Below are 17,797 nucleotides of genomic sequence, written 5' to 3'. Positions count from 1 at the left end.
TGGCACCATCCACTCAGCCAGCTAGAGGTAGGGGTCAGAGAGCCCAAGGTAGGGTTCAACCTATTAGAGGTGGCTGTTAGAGGTGGAGACCAGGCCGCTAGAGGTGGAAGCCAGCCAGCAGGAGGCCATCCTAAAGATATAGTTCAGAGTGGTGGAGTTGTCACGCCCCAAGACCGAGGAGCGCGATCGGTGCTCAATCGAGAAAACTCGACTGAACAAGCCTGTTAGATTTCATTCTACCCAAATTCATCCTTGAATAAAGAGGAGGTGTACTCCATTAATCACTCTCTGACAATATTTCATTAACAACTTTCACTTTGGTTCCATTAGCAGTTTCAACCATAATATCCAAAATTTTACAAGTCTATAGTTTCTTTAAAAACACTTGATTTCCAAATACCAACATTTCTACTTAAATCCCCAACATCAAACACCACCCACAATCTGTCTATGGAGCATCTAAGTAAAACTGAAGATTAATATGGAAATGCCGGCAACAAGGCTCCGGCTATACCTCAAAATACAACATACATGATAAACGAATGATACAAGACCCCAAAATGAAATGGAGCTCACCAAATCAGCTGAAGAGAGGATGTACTGCTATCTGCGATCAACACTGTCTGCTACGGAACCACCTACATCCATTTCAAAGATGTAGTGCCCCGGGCAAAAAGGACGTTAGTACTGTGGAATAGTGCTAGTATGTATAACTAAACACCATCTCATTAGAAAGAACAATAATCCAAGATATAGTAATCATAAAGATCAACAACAACCTTAAACAACAACACATCATCAATTAAAAGAATCACATAGCTTTTAAATAATTTCCATAGCTTTAGGTTGGAACATTTAATACTATTACATCATTATCATAATACCACCGCTTTCATTTCGTGGAGTCTGATCACGACTCTATCGGCTAGGTTGTCTCATTTAAGACATGTATCTCATTCACAATTTCATTCTCACCTTCCGATTTCAATATCAGCACGGTACCACTATGTGTGCGGCATGGCGTCCGATCATGGACCGATCGGCTAGGCCGTCTTACCAAGACATTTTTCCATTTCCATCAATCATCTCATTTCATGTTTATTAAACATATATCAGTTCATCGACACTTGGGGACACAATTATTTCATCATGCTTGGCACTAGGACACATTTCATAACTCAAGTTCTCTTTCCCAACATTTCACATCATTTCCACCTTCAACATTAAACCTTTCAATTCAAAATAATAGGCACATACGAAAGCAATTATAAGCCGTAAGCATAAAGAGGATTTCACACATTTCGGCATAACAATATCAATTTAAACTCGACTTGAAGTCTAGGTATTTTTACCCATATTCCACATTCTAAATTGACAAAATAGTATAATGAAAATATTGAAACACACCTTGAAAATATATTCTTGCAACACAAATTCATTTGAGATATCAACCACCACATCGATCAATTTTTGGAACTTACAATATTTGTATGGATACCAATGGGGTTCAATTTCTAAGAAGAGGAGGTTTTAGCCATACATACCTCAAATTCGCCCTTAATGATACTAAAATGATCCAATACACTTAAGCAACTTCAATCTACAATAAAACATTCAATGAGACCAATATTAGTAAGAAATTCCATAACTTAAGCCATTCAGGCATATTATCAAACACCTTGTAGGTATAGATCTTTACATCTCATAACCATAGTATTAGTTCATCCAACTATCACTATTAACCAATAATTTATTCCACCATCATTTCTAACCAATTTATAACTTCCAACAGCATATGTATGACCATCCATTCACACCCAACCAACAAATCCTATCAAATAATCACCTTTCAATCTCTGCAATAATTATGTATTTATATTAGGAACTTATGGATTCCAATCACCACACCAAGAGTTCCAATACTTAATTCATACTCATATTCCCATAATATATCCATATATGTAGGATTTCTCCAACCTCGAACCGCCCAATGGGAGATCTACATCTCCTATGATATAATGCTTCGAATGGTGCCATCTAAATACTAGCATGAAAGCTATTGTTATAAGCAAACTCTATGAGGGGTAAATGATCATCCCAGCTACCTTTGAAATCAAGAACACAAGCATGCAACATATCCTCAAGCGTTTGAATGGTCCGCTCTATCTTCCCATCAGTTTGTGGATGAAGGGTTGTACTAAGATTTACTTGAGTACCCAAACCTTGCTGAAATTTCTTCCAAAAGTTTGCCGTGAATTGTGCCCCTCGATCTGAAATGATTGAGACTGGAATGCCATACAACCTGACTATTTCTTTGATATACAGTTGAGCATATTGTTCCACTGTGTTAGTAGATTTGACTGGCAAGAAGTGCGCTGATTTCATGAATCGATCCATAATTACCCAAATTGAGTCGAACTTGCGCATAGTGCGCGATAATCCTACCACAAAATCGATATTGATTATTTCCCTTTTCCACATTGGCATTTCTATGCTTTGTAATAATCCTCCAGGCCTTTGATGTTCGGCTTTCACTTGGTGACAGTTCGAACATTTTGCCACAAAGTCCGCCACATCCCTTTTCATGTTATTCCACCAATAACTTCTTTGAGATCATGATACATTTTTGTAGAACCTGGGTGTAAGGAATACCTAGAAGTGTGAGCTTCTGCCAAAATCCTTTCCCAAAGACTATCAATATTTGGAACATATAGGTGCCCTTGGCACCGCAGGGTACCATCATCAATGCCAAAAGAAAAAGCTGTGGTCTTGTGTTTATGAATTCCCTCCTTCAGCTGTACCAATAATGGATCATTATATTGCTTCTCTTTCACTTCTGCCACAAGTGATGATTCAACTCTATTCTGTACAATTACTCCTCCTTCATTAGAGTCCGCAAGACAAACCCCCAAACTAGCCAATTAGTGAACCTCTCTGGCCAACTACCTTTGATATGACTCCAAGTGAGCCAAACTTCCCATAGATTTCCGGCTAAGAGCATACGCCACAATATTGGCCTTTACCGGGTGATAGAGAATATCGATATCATAGTCCTTGAGTAACTCGAGCCATCATCTCTGTCTCAGATTCAAATCCTTTTGTTTAAAAATATATTGAAGGCTATTGTGTTTCATAAATATATCCACGTGGACCCCATACACATAATGTCGCAAAATCTTTATACAAAACTACCGCCGCAAGTTCTAAGTCATGTGTTGAATAGGTCCTTTCTTAATTCTTGAGTTGCCTTGAAGCATAAGCGATCACCTGAAGATGTTGCATCATTAGTGGAACATCTTTATCTCATTTCTCTTACATAAGACCTCCCACGAGTCGAGTTCTACAATAATTTCCCTGATATATTACAATCTCATATGAATACTTGCAACTAACTCTTCCAAATTCTCAACAAAAGACATTACTGAATGAGTTTTTTTTCATAGGACCTTCTGTTTCAAATGAATAACACATGCTAACTCGCGCACATACCCTAATAACATCGACCTGCACGGCATTGCATCAAATGTAAGGTAACATTGTGCTCCGACTTTTCTTAGCTCACTTCTTCTCCCCTTATGTGCCTTATAGAATTTAAGAAACCGCACTACTTCCCCTATGAATATTCTCACGATCCCTCTTTGCGGTTAAACATCGCCCAAAACGTATATCAACACCCTTTATATATATACAATTTTGGAAGAGTCATCGGCCCGAGTAGGGCATTCTCTGAAACTTGAGATCCTCCTAAATTCTTCAACAACGACTTTTGGTTTTACTCTTAAGTGTTAGACTTAGTTCACCTGGTTCCATCCTCAATGAGCAACTCACCTCATTCCCCGTATTGTAGCTACCAATAGAGTTCCCTGATATTGCGGCTTAAGAGTTACCATATTAAACATGTATGGCCCGTAATATGTGTTCATCCTCTTTCAATCTATTTTGAACCTTTCATTTTCCCTTTAGGTAGATTGTGTTGTTTTTCCCTTTTTGATCGCCCTTTGGCCTGGACAATATGCTGGTACCATCTTTTCTTTCTAACTGGAGCATTCATTCCCATTCTATTTTGCTCATAGTGTATAATTGATAGCCTTATTGTGTTACACACTTGTCTACCTCCCGTGAACTTAAAATATCATTGTGCCTGGTTTAATGAGTTTATCATACCACAACTTCACCACCAATAGTCTCACTTTTCAGTGTATGTAGACATGAACTATCTCTAGATCCTTTAGTTGATATTCGGTGTCACCCAATTCGGTTGCATTACGGTTAGTCTTTTATAACTTTTATTAACACTTATGCTCTAAGCGAGTTCACCATTTTTAATACAAGATATTTTATGATAACCGTGACCATCTCAATTTATAGGTTTTCTCCCCATTTCTTCTCACCATCTCACTTAACACTTCTTTGCTTGTAAGATTTTTTTAGAGGCTCTCCATCAAGCCCAAATACCCTCTTGGGTTATTATAACATCACATTTATTTCTCCCACTCGTTCCGCCTTTCTTAAAGTCTTGGAACTTTTGTTAAATCGCAAATCTATGATTAACCCATTCTAAAAACTCGCAACCTTCCACATTTGACCTATAGTACTTCCTTAGGTTCCCTTGTTCCTGACCCTCTAAAAAGTATAAAATCCCTTTACAAACATACTCTTAGTTTCTAGGATCGTTGACCCTATCATTCACATTGCCATGTATGAAGAATTTACCTCCCTTAACCTTCCACCTTCTTGGGGGTACTAGCGATCTATCATTAGCATATCCTTTCAGATAATCACGTTATCCATTATCACTTTTTTAGACTACGTATGTCTTCAACAAAATATTCAAACATCATAGCTACATGGTCTTACTCTTGTTTCATTGTATTTAAGTGGCCTCACTATGGCCCTGTCACACCCCAATCTTAGGAGGTGTGGCTGGCACCCGATGGTCGAAGGCCCGAGTGAACCAACCATGAGATATGATCTGAAATATAATAACCTGCAGACATAAGAGCCCAAAACGACATATATATATATATATATATATATATATATATATATATATATATATATATATATATATTTATATATAACCTAGGTCAACGAGGCTGCAACAACAGTATAACAGCTATCCAGAAGGCCGATAGGGCCATACAAAATAAATATACATGCAATGATCGCTAGTCTGCAAGCCTCTAAGAGCGTAAGACAATCTCAATAGGCCAGGACAAGGCCCCCGACATGCCCAAAACTACACATATACATCTGTAACAGTACCTATGGACTAAAAGTCAGCAACTCCAAAGAAGTGGAGTGTGAAAGCCAACGTTGATCCTGGGGGTCCTACTAAGGAGGCACGCCGCTCTGCCTATCTGAACTTGTAGGCATGAACACAATGCATAAAAAGGCGTCAGTACGAAATATGTACTGAATATGTAGGGCGACAAGTGTAACATGAAAAATGTACCTAACAAGAGAAGAGACATAGAGACAATTTGAATTCTGAAACTATCCTCGATATGGATATAAATGTATGCTCGTGGAATCATCGCTCACTATCGCTACTTATAATATATCACATTATATAATAATAAATTCCTCTGTGGGGTTATAATATCCATAACATACCCGGCCATAATAAAGGCTCGGTAGAATCCTACCCGGCCACGTGAAGCTCGGTAATCCCAACTGATCAGTGGTTACACAATAGGTGTCATACCCAGCCATCTATAGTTCAGCTCGGTAATGAAAGTAAATATATACATATATTAAATCATGAATTATATAAGTGCAATGCAAAACTAACCATAAAAGACGTATTCTAAGAAGAGTCGAAGTGGCCTATCATCATTATTCCCCGACTATCATGGTTGTCGCTAAAATATTTAATTTTCAACTATAAGCCAACAAGTACTATGAAAATGAGAGTTATGTATTATGAGTACCTTTGAAGTAAGTGTTACTTATTCATGATTTATATGAACGTCAAAATGAGAACGAGTAAAAAGGCTCTAGTTCTTTTTAAACAAGGAACTAGGAAACCGAGAATTCATAGATATTCTCTGAAGTAAGCAATCTATGAGAAAGGATCAGGTCTAAGCATCTTTATAAGTTGAAGGTGAAATAACTCGAATCCGACGAAATAACTCGATAAACATTTATTCGAATTCTAGTCATGCCGAAAAGTATAGCGAAAGCCCTACATACCTTGTCGATGGAGTTATATACGGTTTCCGAGACCTCGAAAGCCTTAGAAATGATTTCATACATAATAAAAACCATTCAATATCAAATTCAAGCTCATATCTTATATAATTCTTCATTTAGACATTTACGCGAACAACTTGCGGCCATGAATTTATAGACTCTTTTGTAGTTTAATTTCCCCCCAACACACCACCAAATTTTTACTTTACTACATCTTCTCATCGAAACGATTCCATCCATGTCTTCATAGATACAAACAACACAATAAAACCATATAGAACAACCCCAACAATCAAGTCATATTAAGAGAGGTTTCTTAAAAAAAAATCAAAAACATTTCTATAGAGGTTTCAACTATTTCTTAGGAATTCTTATGGTAGAAGTTTACAAAGATCAAAGAGGAATTTAAATCTTACCTTGTATGACCAGAATTACTTTAAATTAGAGATTACTTCAAGGCGGAGTCTTCTTATGAAAAGTGAAACACCGAAGAATTCACGATTCCGAAGCTACCATGGTGTTCTCTATCTTGAGGATGACTAAATTGTTGTTATGATTGGCTAGATGGATGGAAGGAGCTTGAGAGGAAATCCTTAGGTTTTAGGTTATGTTTTGGAGAGGATAAAATGCAGGGGTTCTGTTTTAAATTGACTTAAATAAAATAAATTTTAACTAAAACCGACTAAGCACACTGTTCTCGTAACAATGTGCACCCCTGTACGAAAAATGTTAATATCTCTCTACTCCGAAGTCGTATTAAGTATCGGTTTGTTTCATTGGAAATTAGATTCATAGACCTTCGATTAGGTAGGTAGAACATACCATAAATCTTAGTATATTTAGAGAAAAGCGCATCGACATTTTATCCAAATTTCAGTGAAATTTAAAACCCGTAACTTGCGGCGATCTTTGTTGAATTTTTAATCACAACTCGAATGACTTCCAATCTTAACGTATAACTATCGCATCATTTAAATATCTCATAGAAATTATCTTCCTATCGAATTAGCCCCTTATAGCATGATAACGCCGAATACATAAAAATTTTCGCCAGAGTTTGCCATCAGCCCAAACATACATATCCAAGGCCACACAGGGCTACACATCATCATAATAATATCAACTTGGCCCCCACACGACTGTTTACTTATACAATAATAATAATAATAAGACGTTTAGCCATAACTTAATTACCTCAACTGTCACTCAAGCATATCACCTGAAGACTCAAATAAATGAGGGTATCTGGACTTCATGTCTTCCTCGGCCTCCCATGTCATTTCCTCTATATTATTGTTCCTCCAAAGTACTTTTACTGAGGCTACCTCTTTAGTCCGTAGCTTACGGATTTGACGGTCAAGAATGGCAACAGGTATTTCTTCATATGACAAGTCCTCGGTAACTTGAATATCCTCAATAGGGCTGATGCAAGAAGGATCACCTAAAAATTTGCGAAGCATGGAAACGTGAAATACTGGATGGATTGCATCTAATTCCTGTGGCAAGTCAAGTTTGTAGGCTACTCGCTCAATTCTTTGAACAATCTGATATGGCCCGATATATCTAGGGCTAAGTTTTCCCTTCTTGCCAAATCTTATTACACCCTTCATAGGCGACACTTTCAAGAATACCTAGTCTCCCACAGCAAATTCCATGTCTCGACGTCGGTTATCTGAATATGATTTCTATCGACTTTGAGCTGTACGCAGCCTTTCCTGGATCAACTTTATCTTTTCTACAGTTTGCTGTACCAATTCGGGTCCTAGCAACTTTGTCTCGCCAACATCAAACCAGCCAATATGAGATCTGCATTTTCTCCCATATAGTGCCTCATAGGGTGCCATCTGAATACTGGCGTGATAACTGTTGATGTAGGCAAACTCAATAAGCGGTAAATGATCTTCCCAACTTCCCTTAAAGTCTAAGACACAAGCTCGCAACATATCTTCGAGCGTCTGAATAGTGCGCTCGGCTTGTCTGTTAGTCTACGGATGAAATGTTATACTAAGGTTAACAAGAGTACCCAAACCTTCTTGAAAAGATCTCCAGAAATTAGGTGTAAATTGGGAACCTCTGTCAGATATAATAGAAAGCGGAACTCCATGTAGCCGAACTATTTCCTTGATATACAGTCTGGCATAGTCTTCAGCTGAATAGGTGGTCCTAACTAGGAGAAAGTGAGCTGATTTCGTCTGCCTATCCACAATGACCCAAATAGAATCGAACTTTCGGCGAGAATTGGGCAATCATGTAATGAAATCCATATTAATCGATTCCCATTTCCAAGCTGGAATCTCAATATTTTGAAGTAGCCCTCCAGGTTTCTGGTGTTCAGCTTTAACCTGCTGGCAGTTGGGACACTGAGCCACAAATGTGGCTATATCTTTCTTCATGTCGTTCCACCAGTATAGCTGACGAAGATCATGATACATTTTGGTTGAACCAGGATAAACTGAGTACCGAGACTGATGCATCTCTGTCATAATTTGCTTACGAACTCCCCAACATTAGGTACACACTATCGACCCTTATATTTTAGAATTCCATCATCAGATTGCTCGAACAACTACTTCTTCTAAAAAGGGATGCTCTCATTAATCTTGACTAGCTCTGGATACTCAAATTGACACATTTCTACCTCAGCTAACAGTGATGACCCCGCAATATTTCGGACTACTACACCCTGGTCACCTGTATCATGTAGCCGCACACTCAGGTCAGCCAATCGATATATCTCCTTAGTCATTTCTAATTTCCCAGCTTCTACATGTTTCAAGTTGCCCATGGATTTGCGACTCAACGCATCAGCTACCACATTCACTTTGCCCGGATGGTACAAAATATCCACATCATAGTCCTTCAGCAATTCAAGCCATATCCTTTGTCTCAAGTTCAACTTTTTCTACTTAAATATATATTGTAAAATTTTGTGATCTGTATAGATATCTACATGAACATCATAAATATAATGATGCCATATTTCAAGGCAAATATAACGGCTGCTAACTCAATATCATGAGTTGGATAATTGTGTTCGTGCTTCCGCAACTGCCTCGAAGCATATGCAATAACTTTGCCATGCTGCATTAGAACACATCCCAATCCAACCCCAGATGCATCACAATATACCATAACCTTCAGATCCATCAGGAGGTGCTAGAACAGGTGCTGATGTTAAGCGTTTCTTCAACTCATGAAAGCTCATTTCACATGCATCAGACCATTGGAACTTAATGGCTTTGTGTGTCAATTTTGTCATGGGAGCAGCAATAGAAGAGAAGTTCTCCACAAATCTCTGATAATAACCAGCTAAGCCCAAGAAACTACGAACTTCTGTAGGAGTTGTGGGTCTAGGCCAATTTTGTATTGCTTCAATTTTCTGACCATCTACCTTAATACCTTCATCGGAAACGATATGCCCAAGAAAAGCCACTGAATTCAACCAAAATTCATATTTGGATAATTTAGCATATAATTTCTGATTTTTCAAAGTCTGCAACACCACACGCAAATGATCCTCATGTTCTGCTTCTGATCGAAAATATACTTGAATATCATCAATGAAAACAATTACAAATATATCTAGAAATGGCTTGAAAACCCTATTCATTAAATCCATGAAAGCTGCTGGCGCATTAGTAAGACCTAAAGACATCACAAGGAATTCATAATGGCCATATCTAGTCCGGAAAACCGTTTTCGGAATATCTCTCTCCTTAACTCGCAATTGGTGATAGCCCGGATCGAAGGTCAATATTTGAGAAATACTTGGCACCTTGCTACTGATCAAACAAATCATCAATTCTAGGTAAGGAGTACTTGTTCTTGATATTCACTTTGTTGAGCTACAATAGTCAATACACATTCTTAACGAACCGTCCTTCTTACAAACAAACAGCACTGGTGCACCCTAGGGAGAAGTACTGGGCATGATAAAGCCCTTATTTAGAAGATCCTTCAACCGGGCATTCAATTCTTTTAACTCAGCAGGAGCCATTCTGTATGGAAGAATAGATATTGGCTGAGTATCTGGAAGCACATCAATAGCAAAGTCGATTTCACTTTCGGGAGGAAGACTAGGAAATACATCAGGAAATTCATTCACGATGGGAACCGATTGAAGGGTTGGAGATTTCACCTCCATATCATGCACTCATACCAAATGATAGATGTACCCCTTCAAAATCATCCTTCGATCGTTAAGGTAAGAAATAAACTTCCCCTTAGGCGTTGCAGCATCACCTTTCCATTCAATAATATGCTCACTTGGAAAATTAAAACGAACAACCTTTGTCCAACAATCTACATTGGCATAACAAGAAGCCAACAATCCATACCCATAATGATATCAAAATCAATCATTTCTAGCTCATGCAAATCAGCTAACGTATGGCGGTCATGAATCTTCACGTCACAGCTTCGATATACCTGTCTAACTACAACAGACTCACCCATTGGTGTAGATACCTCAAATAACTTATGCAACAATTCAGGCTCTCTATCCTATTTACTAGCAACGAAGTGGGAGATATACGACAATGTAGAACCGGGATCTATCAAGGCATACATATCGATAGAAAAGACGAACAGTATACCTGTAACCACGTCCGGAGATGACTCTAAATCCTGACGACTCGATAAAGCATACATGCGATTCTGCTGACCTCCTAAACCAGAAGCTCCAAATCTTCCCCTACCCCTGCCAGCTGATGTCTACGTACTCTTCCTAGGAGGACGTATCGAAGAAGAAGCCCTTGCAGATGCCGTCGGCTGAGCCATACCCCCTCCACCTATCATCGGACAATGTCTTATAATATGACCTGGTTGTCCACATGCATAACATGCATCAGAACCCTGGCGACATGTTCCAAAATGATTTTAGCCACATCGATCACATCTGGGAAACTGAGGCCTTATCTGACTGAACTCGCCTCTAAATTGTGGACCTGGGGTTCGTGAACTCTCACCTAGACCAGAATAAGTGGTCCGATCATGTCACTGTCCCTGAAACTGTGGTGTTGCACTGGCTACCGGATAAGATGGACGCCTAGGAAACTATGTCCTAAATCCACCTCGAAACTCTTTTGTGTTACCTGCAAACCGCGCCCTCTTCTGCTGGACTCTATCATGCTCTTGATTGGCTTGTTGTTGCCTCTTACAATCCTCTAGACCCTGTGCATATGCTTGAATACGGGTAATATCCATTCCTTGGTTTAGAGAAGCTGTAGTGCACTCATTTATCAAGTGTTCCCCCAAACCACTAACAAACTGGTGTACCCGATCACTTATATCAGCAACAATCATAGGAGCATACCTAGCCAAAGAGTTGAACTGCATGCTATATTCCCGAACGCTCATATTACCTTGTTCTAAGTGTAAGAACCTATCTCGTTAGGCTCTTCGAAGCTCAATTGGCAAATATTGCTATAAAAATGCCTCAGAGAACTCCTTCCATATCACTGGTGGCACATTAGGCCCCCGAGTCTGCTTCCAAGACTCATACCATGTCACAGCAATATCACGTAGTCTATAAGAAGTAAACTCCACTGACTCAACATCTGTGGCATGTATAATTTGTAAGGTCCGTTGCATAAGATCCAGAAAATCCTGTAGGTTAGCATTAGGATCAACCCCTGTAAATATTGGAGGATCCAAGCTGATAAAGTCTCGAACTCTCGCACTCACAGACCTATCAACAATACCGAGGGTTTGGTGTTGGGCCTGGGAGGCCACTATTCGAGTCAAAAATTGTACAACACTCCATATGTCTAGGCCCTGATCAGGAACAACTGGGAGAGGGACTGGAGGTACGTTAGCTCCTCTACGCCCTTCCGGGGGTGGTGGGGATGCTGCCCCGGAAGCCTGAGAATCAGCCTCATTCTGTGGCTCATGTTGATCTACATTAGCAGGTGGCACCTGACTTGTGCCCTCTCCCGCCTCCTCATCCAACCTCTGAAAAAATTTCATAGCCACTTGTCGTCTCGTAGTATTAGGCATCACTGAGAAGGTAAACAAAAAGAGAATTAGGAATGAACACTTATGATTAGGCTCTATTGCACGATCTAGATAAAGAAGAAAGTAATAATCCTAAATGCCCAATAGCCTCATGTTTATAAGTGTGGTGCACAACGCACCATAAACAAGACTCAACTATACACGGCTTGCAGACTCCCTAGGACTGACCTGCTCTGATACCAAGTTTGTCACACCCCAATCTTAGAAGGTGTCGCTGGCAGCCGATGCCCGAAGGCCTGAGTGAACCAACCATGAGATATGAGAAGAGCCCAAACTAACATATATATAAACAGCTATCCAGAAGGCCGATAGGGCCATACAAAATAAATATACATGCAATGACCGCTAGTCTGCAAGCCTCTAAGAGTGTAAGACAATCTCAACGGGCCAGGACAAGGCCCCAGACATGCCCAAAACTACACATATACATTTGTAACAGTACATATGGACTAAAAGTCAGCAACTCCAAAAACGTGGAGTGCGAAACCCAATGCTGATCCTGGGGGTCCTACTAAGGAGGCACGCCGCTCTATCTATCCGAACCTGTGGGCATAAACACAGCGCATAAAAAGGCGTCAGTACGAAATATGTACTGAATATGTAGGGCGACAAGTGTAACATGAAAAATGTAATTAACAAGAGAAGAGATATAGAGACAAATTGAATTCTGAAACTAGCCTCGATAGGAAACTAAAATTCAACATGGATATAAATGTATGCTCGTGGAATCGTCGCTCACTATCGCTACTTATAATATATATCACATTATATAATAATAAATCCCTCTGTGGGGCTATAATATCCATAACATACCCGACCATAATAAAGACTCGGTAGAATTGTACCCGACCACGTGAAGCTCGGTAATCCCAACTGATAAGTGGTTACACAATAGGTGTCATACCCGGCCGTCTATAGTGCATCTCGGTAATGAAAGTAAATACATACATATATTAAATCATGAATTATATAAGTGCAATGCAAAACTAACCTTAAAAGACGTATTCTAAGAAGAGTCGAAGTGGCCTATCATCATTATTCCCAGACTAACATGGTTGTCCCTTAAATATTTAATTTTCAACTACGAGCCAACAAGTACTAAGAACATGAGAGTTATATATTATGAGTACCTTTGAAGTAAGTGTTACTTATTCATGATTTATATGAACGTCGAAAGGAGAATGAGTAAAAAGGCTCTAGTTCTTTTTAAACAAGGAACAAGGAAACCGAGAATTCATAGATATTCTTTGAAGTAAGCAATCTATGAGAAAGGATCAGGTCTAAGCATCTTTATAATTTGAAGGTGAAATAACTCGAATCCGACGAAACAATTTGATAAACGTTTATTCGAATTCTAGTCATGTCGAAAAGTATAGAGAAAGCCTTACATACCTTGTTGATGGAGTTATATATGGTTTTCGAGACCTCGAAAGCTTTAGGAATGATTTCCTACATAATACTAACCATTCAATATCAAATTCAAGCTCATATCTTATATAATTCTTCATTTAGATATTTACGCGAACAACTTGCGACCATGAACTTTTAGACTCTTTTGTAGTTTAATTCCCCCCCCCCCAACACACAACTAAATTTTTACTTTACTACATCTCCTCATCGACACGATTCCATACATGTCTTCACAGATCCAAACAACACAATAAAACCATATAGACCAACCCCAATAATCAAGTCATAATAAGAGATATTTCTTTAAAAAAATCAAGAACATTTCTATAGAGGTTTCAACTATTTCTTAGGAATTATTACGGTAGAAATTTACAAAAATCAAAGAGGAAGTTAAATCATACCTTGTGTGATCAGAATTACTTTAAATTCGAGATTACTTCAAGGCAGAGTCTTCCTACGAAAAGTGAAACACCGAAGAATTCACGATTCCGAAGCTACCATGGTGTTCTCTATCTTGAGAATGACTAAATTGTTGTCATGATTGGCTAGGTGGATGGGAGGAGTTTGAGAGGAAATCCCTAGGTTTTATGTTCTGTTTCGGAGAGGATAAAATGCAGGGGTTCTGTTTTAAATTGACTTAAATAAAATAAATTTTTACTAAAACCGACTAAGCACACTATTCCCGTAACAGTGTGCACCCCTGTACGGAAATATTAATATCTCTCTACTCCGAAGTTATATTAATGAACGGTTTGTTGTATTGGAAACTAGACTCATAGACTTCGATTCGGTGGGTAGAACACACCATAACTCCTAGTATATTAAGAGAAAATCTCATCAACATTTTATCCAAATTTCAGTGAAATTTAAAACTCGTAACTTGCGGCGATCTTTGTCGAATTTTTAATCACAACTCGAATGACTTCCAATATTAACGTATAACTATCGCATCATTTAAATATCTCATAGAAATTATCTTCCTATCGAATTATCCCCTTTACAACATGATAACGCCGAATACACAAGGTGTAACAGGCCCTTCCTCCCCCACTTGGGGAGAATGTCCCGGATTTTGACACAAGTCTTGAATTTAGCAACTTCAGGGACATATGCCTCATGTCTCTATCCCTCACATATATGTTCGACTATTAGGGAGATTTAAGTCACCATAGTATTAACCTCATAAGTTCTCTGCTCTTATTCAGCTACACGGGCTTGGGATTCGAATTCCTCATGTCAATATCCTTTAGGAGTGTAATATCACTTCGTACACTTTTGGATTTTTATAAAGTTCGTTGTACATGGGTTTTCTCATCGTGGGTTCAATCGACTTTCCTTTCATAACTTCTCGTCTCCCGTAAGAGACGTACATGTTTTTAATTACTCTCCTAGTCATGCCTTACATATATCACTTGCTTATACAACAATTTTTTTTACACCTTAGGATCATTTACATACCTCTCACACTACCCACATGTGCTATTCAAACTTACATATCACTTATCAATTCAATATTTTTTTGGAGGCGGTAATTATTTTTAACACTTTTCTCGAATAAAATATGCTTCTGGTACTATGTACGTATCTCATATGTTCGTACCATTCGTTCAACATGATGCATGTGCCATCTCCTTAATATTCAGGCCTTTGCCCATTGGTCATGCCATATGACAACATTACTTGAAATACACGAAAGAGCGTTTAAACTTATCTCGAATCTCAACGCACAAGTTAGAAGACAATCTTATAGTCAAGCTTTATTGCACGATATGGAGTGTTGAAGAAGGGTAACATTCCTAAATGCCCATGTAGCCTCCAACTTATAGATGTGGTCGACAACACACCGATAAGAAGGACTCTACTAGACACGGCTCCGAGACATCCTAGGACACTTTAAAACCTTAGGCTCTGATACCAAGTTTGTCACGCCCCAAGACCGAGGAGAGCGACTGGCGCTCAATCGAGAAAACCCGACTGAACAAGCCTGTTAGATTTCATTCTACCCAAATTCATCCTTGAACAAAAAGGAGATGTACTCCATTAATCACTCTCTGAAAATATTTCATTAACAACTTTCACTTTGGTTCCATTAGCAGTTTCAACCATAATATCCAAAATTTTACAAGTCTATAGTTTCTTTAAAAACACTTGATTTCCAAATACCAACATTTCTACTTAAATCCCCAACATCAAACACCACCCACAATCTGTCTACGGAGCCTCTAAGTAAAACTGAAGATTAATATGGAAATACCGGCAACAAGGCTCCGATTATACCTCAAAATACAACGTACATGATAAACGAATGATACAGGACCCCGAAATAAAATGGGGCTCACCAAATCAGCTGAAGAGAGGATGCACCGTTATCTACGATCAACACTGTCTACTACGGAACCACCTATATCCATTTCAAAGATGTAGCGCCCCTGGTAAAAGGCACGTCAGTACTATGGAATAGTACTAGTATGTATAACTAAACACTATCTCATTAGAAAGAACAACAACCTAAGAATATAGTAATCATAAAGATCAACAAAAGCCTTAAACAACAACACATCATCAATTAAAGAAATCATATAACTTTCAAATAATTTCCATAGCTTTAGGTTGGAACATTTAATACTGTTACATCATTATCCATAATACCACCGCTTTCATTTCGCGGAGTCCGATCACGACCCGGTCGGCTAGGTTGTCTCATTTAAGACATGTATCTCATTCACAATTTCATTCTCACCTTTCGGTTTCAATATCATCACAGTACCACCATGTGTGCGGCATGGCGTCCGATCACGGCCCGATCGGCTAGGCCGTCTTACCAAGATATTTTTCCATTTCCATCAATCATCTTATTTTATGTTTATTTCATATATATCAGTTCATCGACACTTGGGGTGACAATTATTTCATCATGCTTGACACTAGGCCACATTTCATAACTCAAGTTTTCTTTCCCAACATTTCACATCATTTCCACCTTCAACATTAAACCTTTCAATTCAAAATAATAGGCACATACGAAAGCAATTATAAGCCGTAAGCATAAAGAGGATTTCACACATTTCGGCATAACAATATCAATTTAAACTCGACTTGAAGTCTAGGCATTTAAACCCATATTCCACATTCTTCACACAATCTCAATTGACAAAATAACATAATGGAAACATTGAAACGCACCTTGCAAATATATTCTTGCAACACAAATTCATTTGAGGTATCAACCACCACATCGATCAATTTTTGGAACTTACAACATTTGCATGGATACCAAGGGGGTTCAATTTCTAAGAAGAGGGTTTTTAGCCATACATACCTCAAATTCGCCCCTTAATGATACTACAATGATCCAATACACTTAAGTAACTTCAATCTACAATACAACATTCAATGGGACCAATATTAGTAAGAAATTCCATAACTTAAGCCATTTAGGCATATTATCAAACACCTTGTGGGTATAGATCTTTACATCTCATAACCATAGTATTAGTTCATCCAACTATCACCATTAACCAATAATTTATTCCACTATCATTTCTAACCAATTTATAACTTCCAACAACATATGTATGACCATCCATTCACACCCAACCAACAAATCCTATCAAATAATCACATTTCAATCTCTACAATAATTATGTATTTATATTAGGAACTTATGGCTTCCAATCACCACACCAAGAGTTCCAATACTTAATTCATACTCATATTCCCATAATATATCCATATATGTAAGTCTAAAGGTGTAGGATTTACCTTTTGGATGAAATCTTGCAAAACCATCCTTTGAGTTCTTGAAGGAATTTCTTGAAGATCTATGTTTTTTATGAGTAGATTTCATCAATACTAGTGTAGGAATGATGGAATTTCACACGAAGTTAATGGAGATTGCTTACCTTGAAGATGGGGGGGGAGTTGAAGGTATTGAGAGGGTGAAGGAAGACCCCAAAGTTCGTCGAAGATGAATGTGTAAAAATAAACCCCGAAATGAGTATATAATGTTTCGGGCGCCACAGGTGGCGCTGATTCCAGTATATCAAAAATTCCCGGTGCCACAGCTAGCACCCGGCGCTACCCAAGATGCTGGCAATGGAAGGGACACAAACACGGTCATAACTTTTTGTATACACCTCCAAATGACGAACGGTTTGATGCGTTGGAAACTAGACTC

General features: G+C 38.5%; 1 protein-coding gene across 1 annotated transcript; it reads right to left on the bottom strand.

Annotated features, from left to right (window-relative positions):
- Positions 1-7,397: 7,397 nt before the first annotated feature.
- Positions 7,398-7,805, bottom strand: LOC138883933 (uncharacterized). Its single transcript, XM_070164657.1, has one exon. It carries the CDS (start codon positions 7,803-7,805, stop codon positions 7,398-7,400), a length of 408 nt encoding a protein of 135 aa, XP_070020758.1.
- Between the last annotated feature and the right edge of the window lie 9,992 nt (positions 7,806-17,797).

This window comes from Nicotiana sylvestris, chromosome 2 (genome assembly GCF_000393655.2).
Source record: "Nicotiana sylvestris chromosome 2, ASM39365v2, whole genome shotgun sequence".
In the NCBI taxonomy this organism is placed as follows: domain Eukaryota; kingdom Viridiplantae; phylum Streptophyta; class Magnoliopsida; order Solanales; family Solanaceae; genus Nicotiana; species Nicotiana sylvestris.
This window is presented reverse-complemented; position numbering and strand designations above follow the sequence as displayed.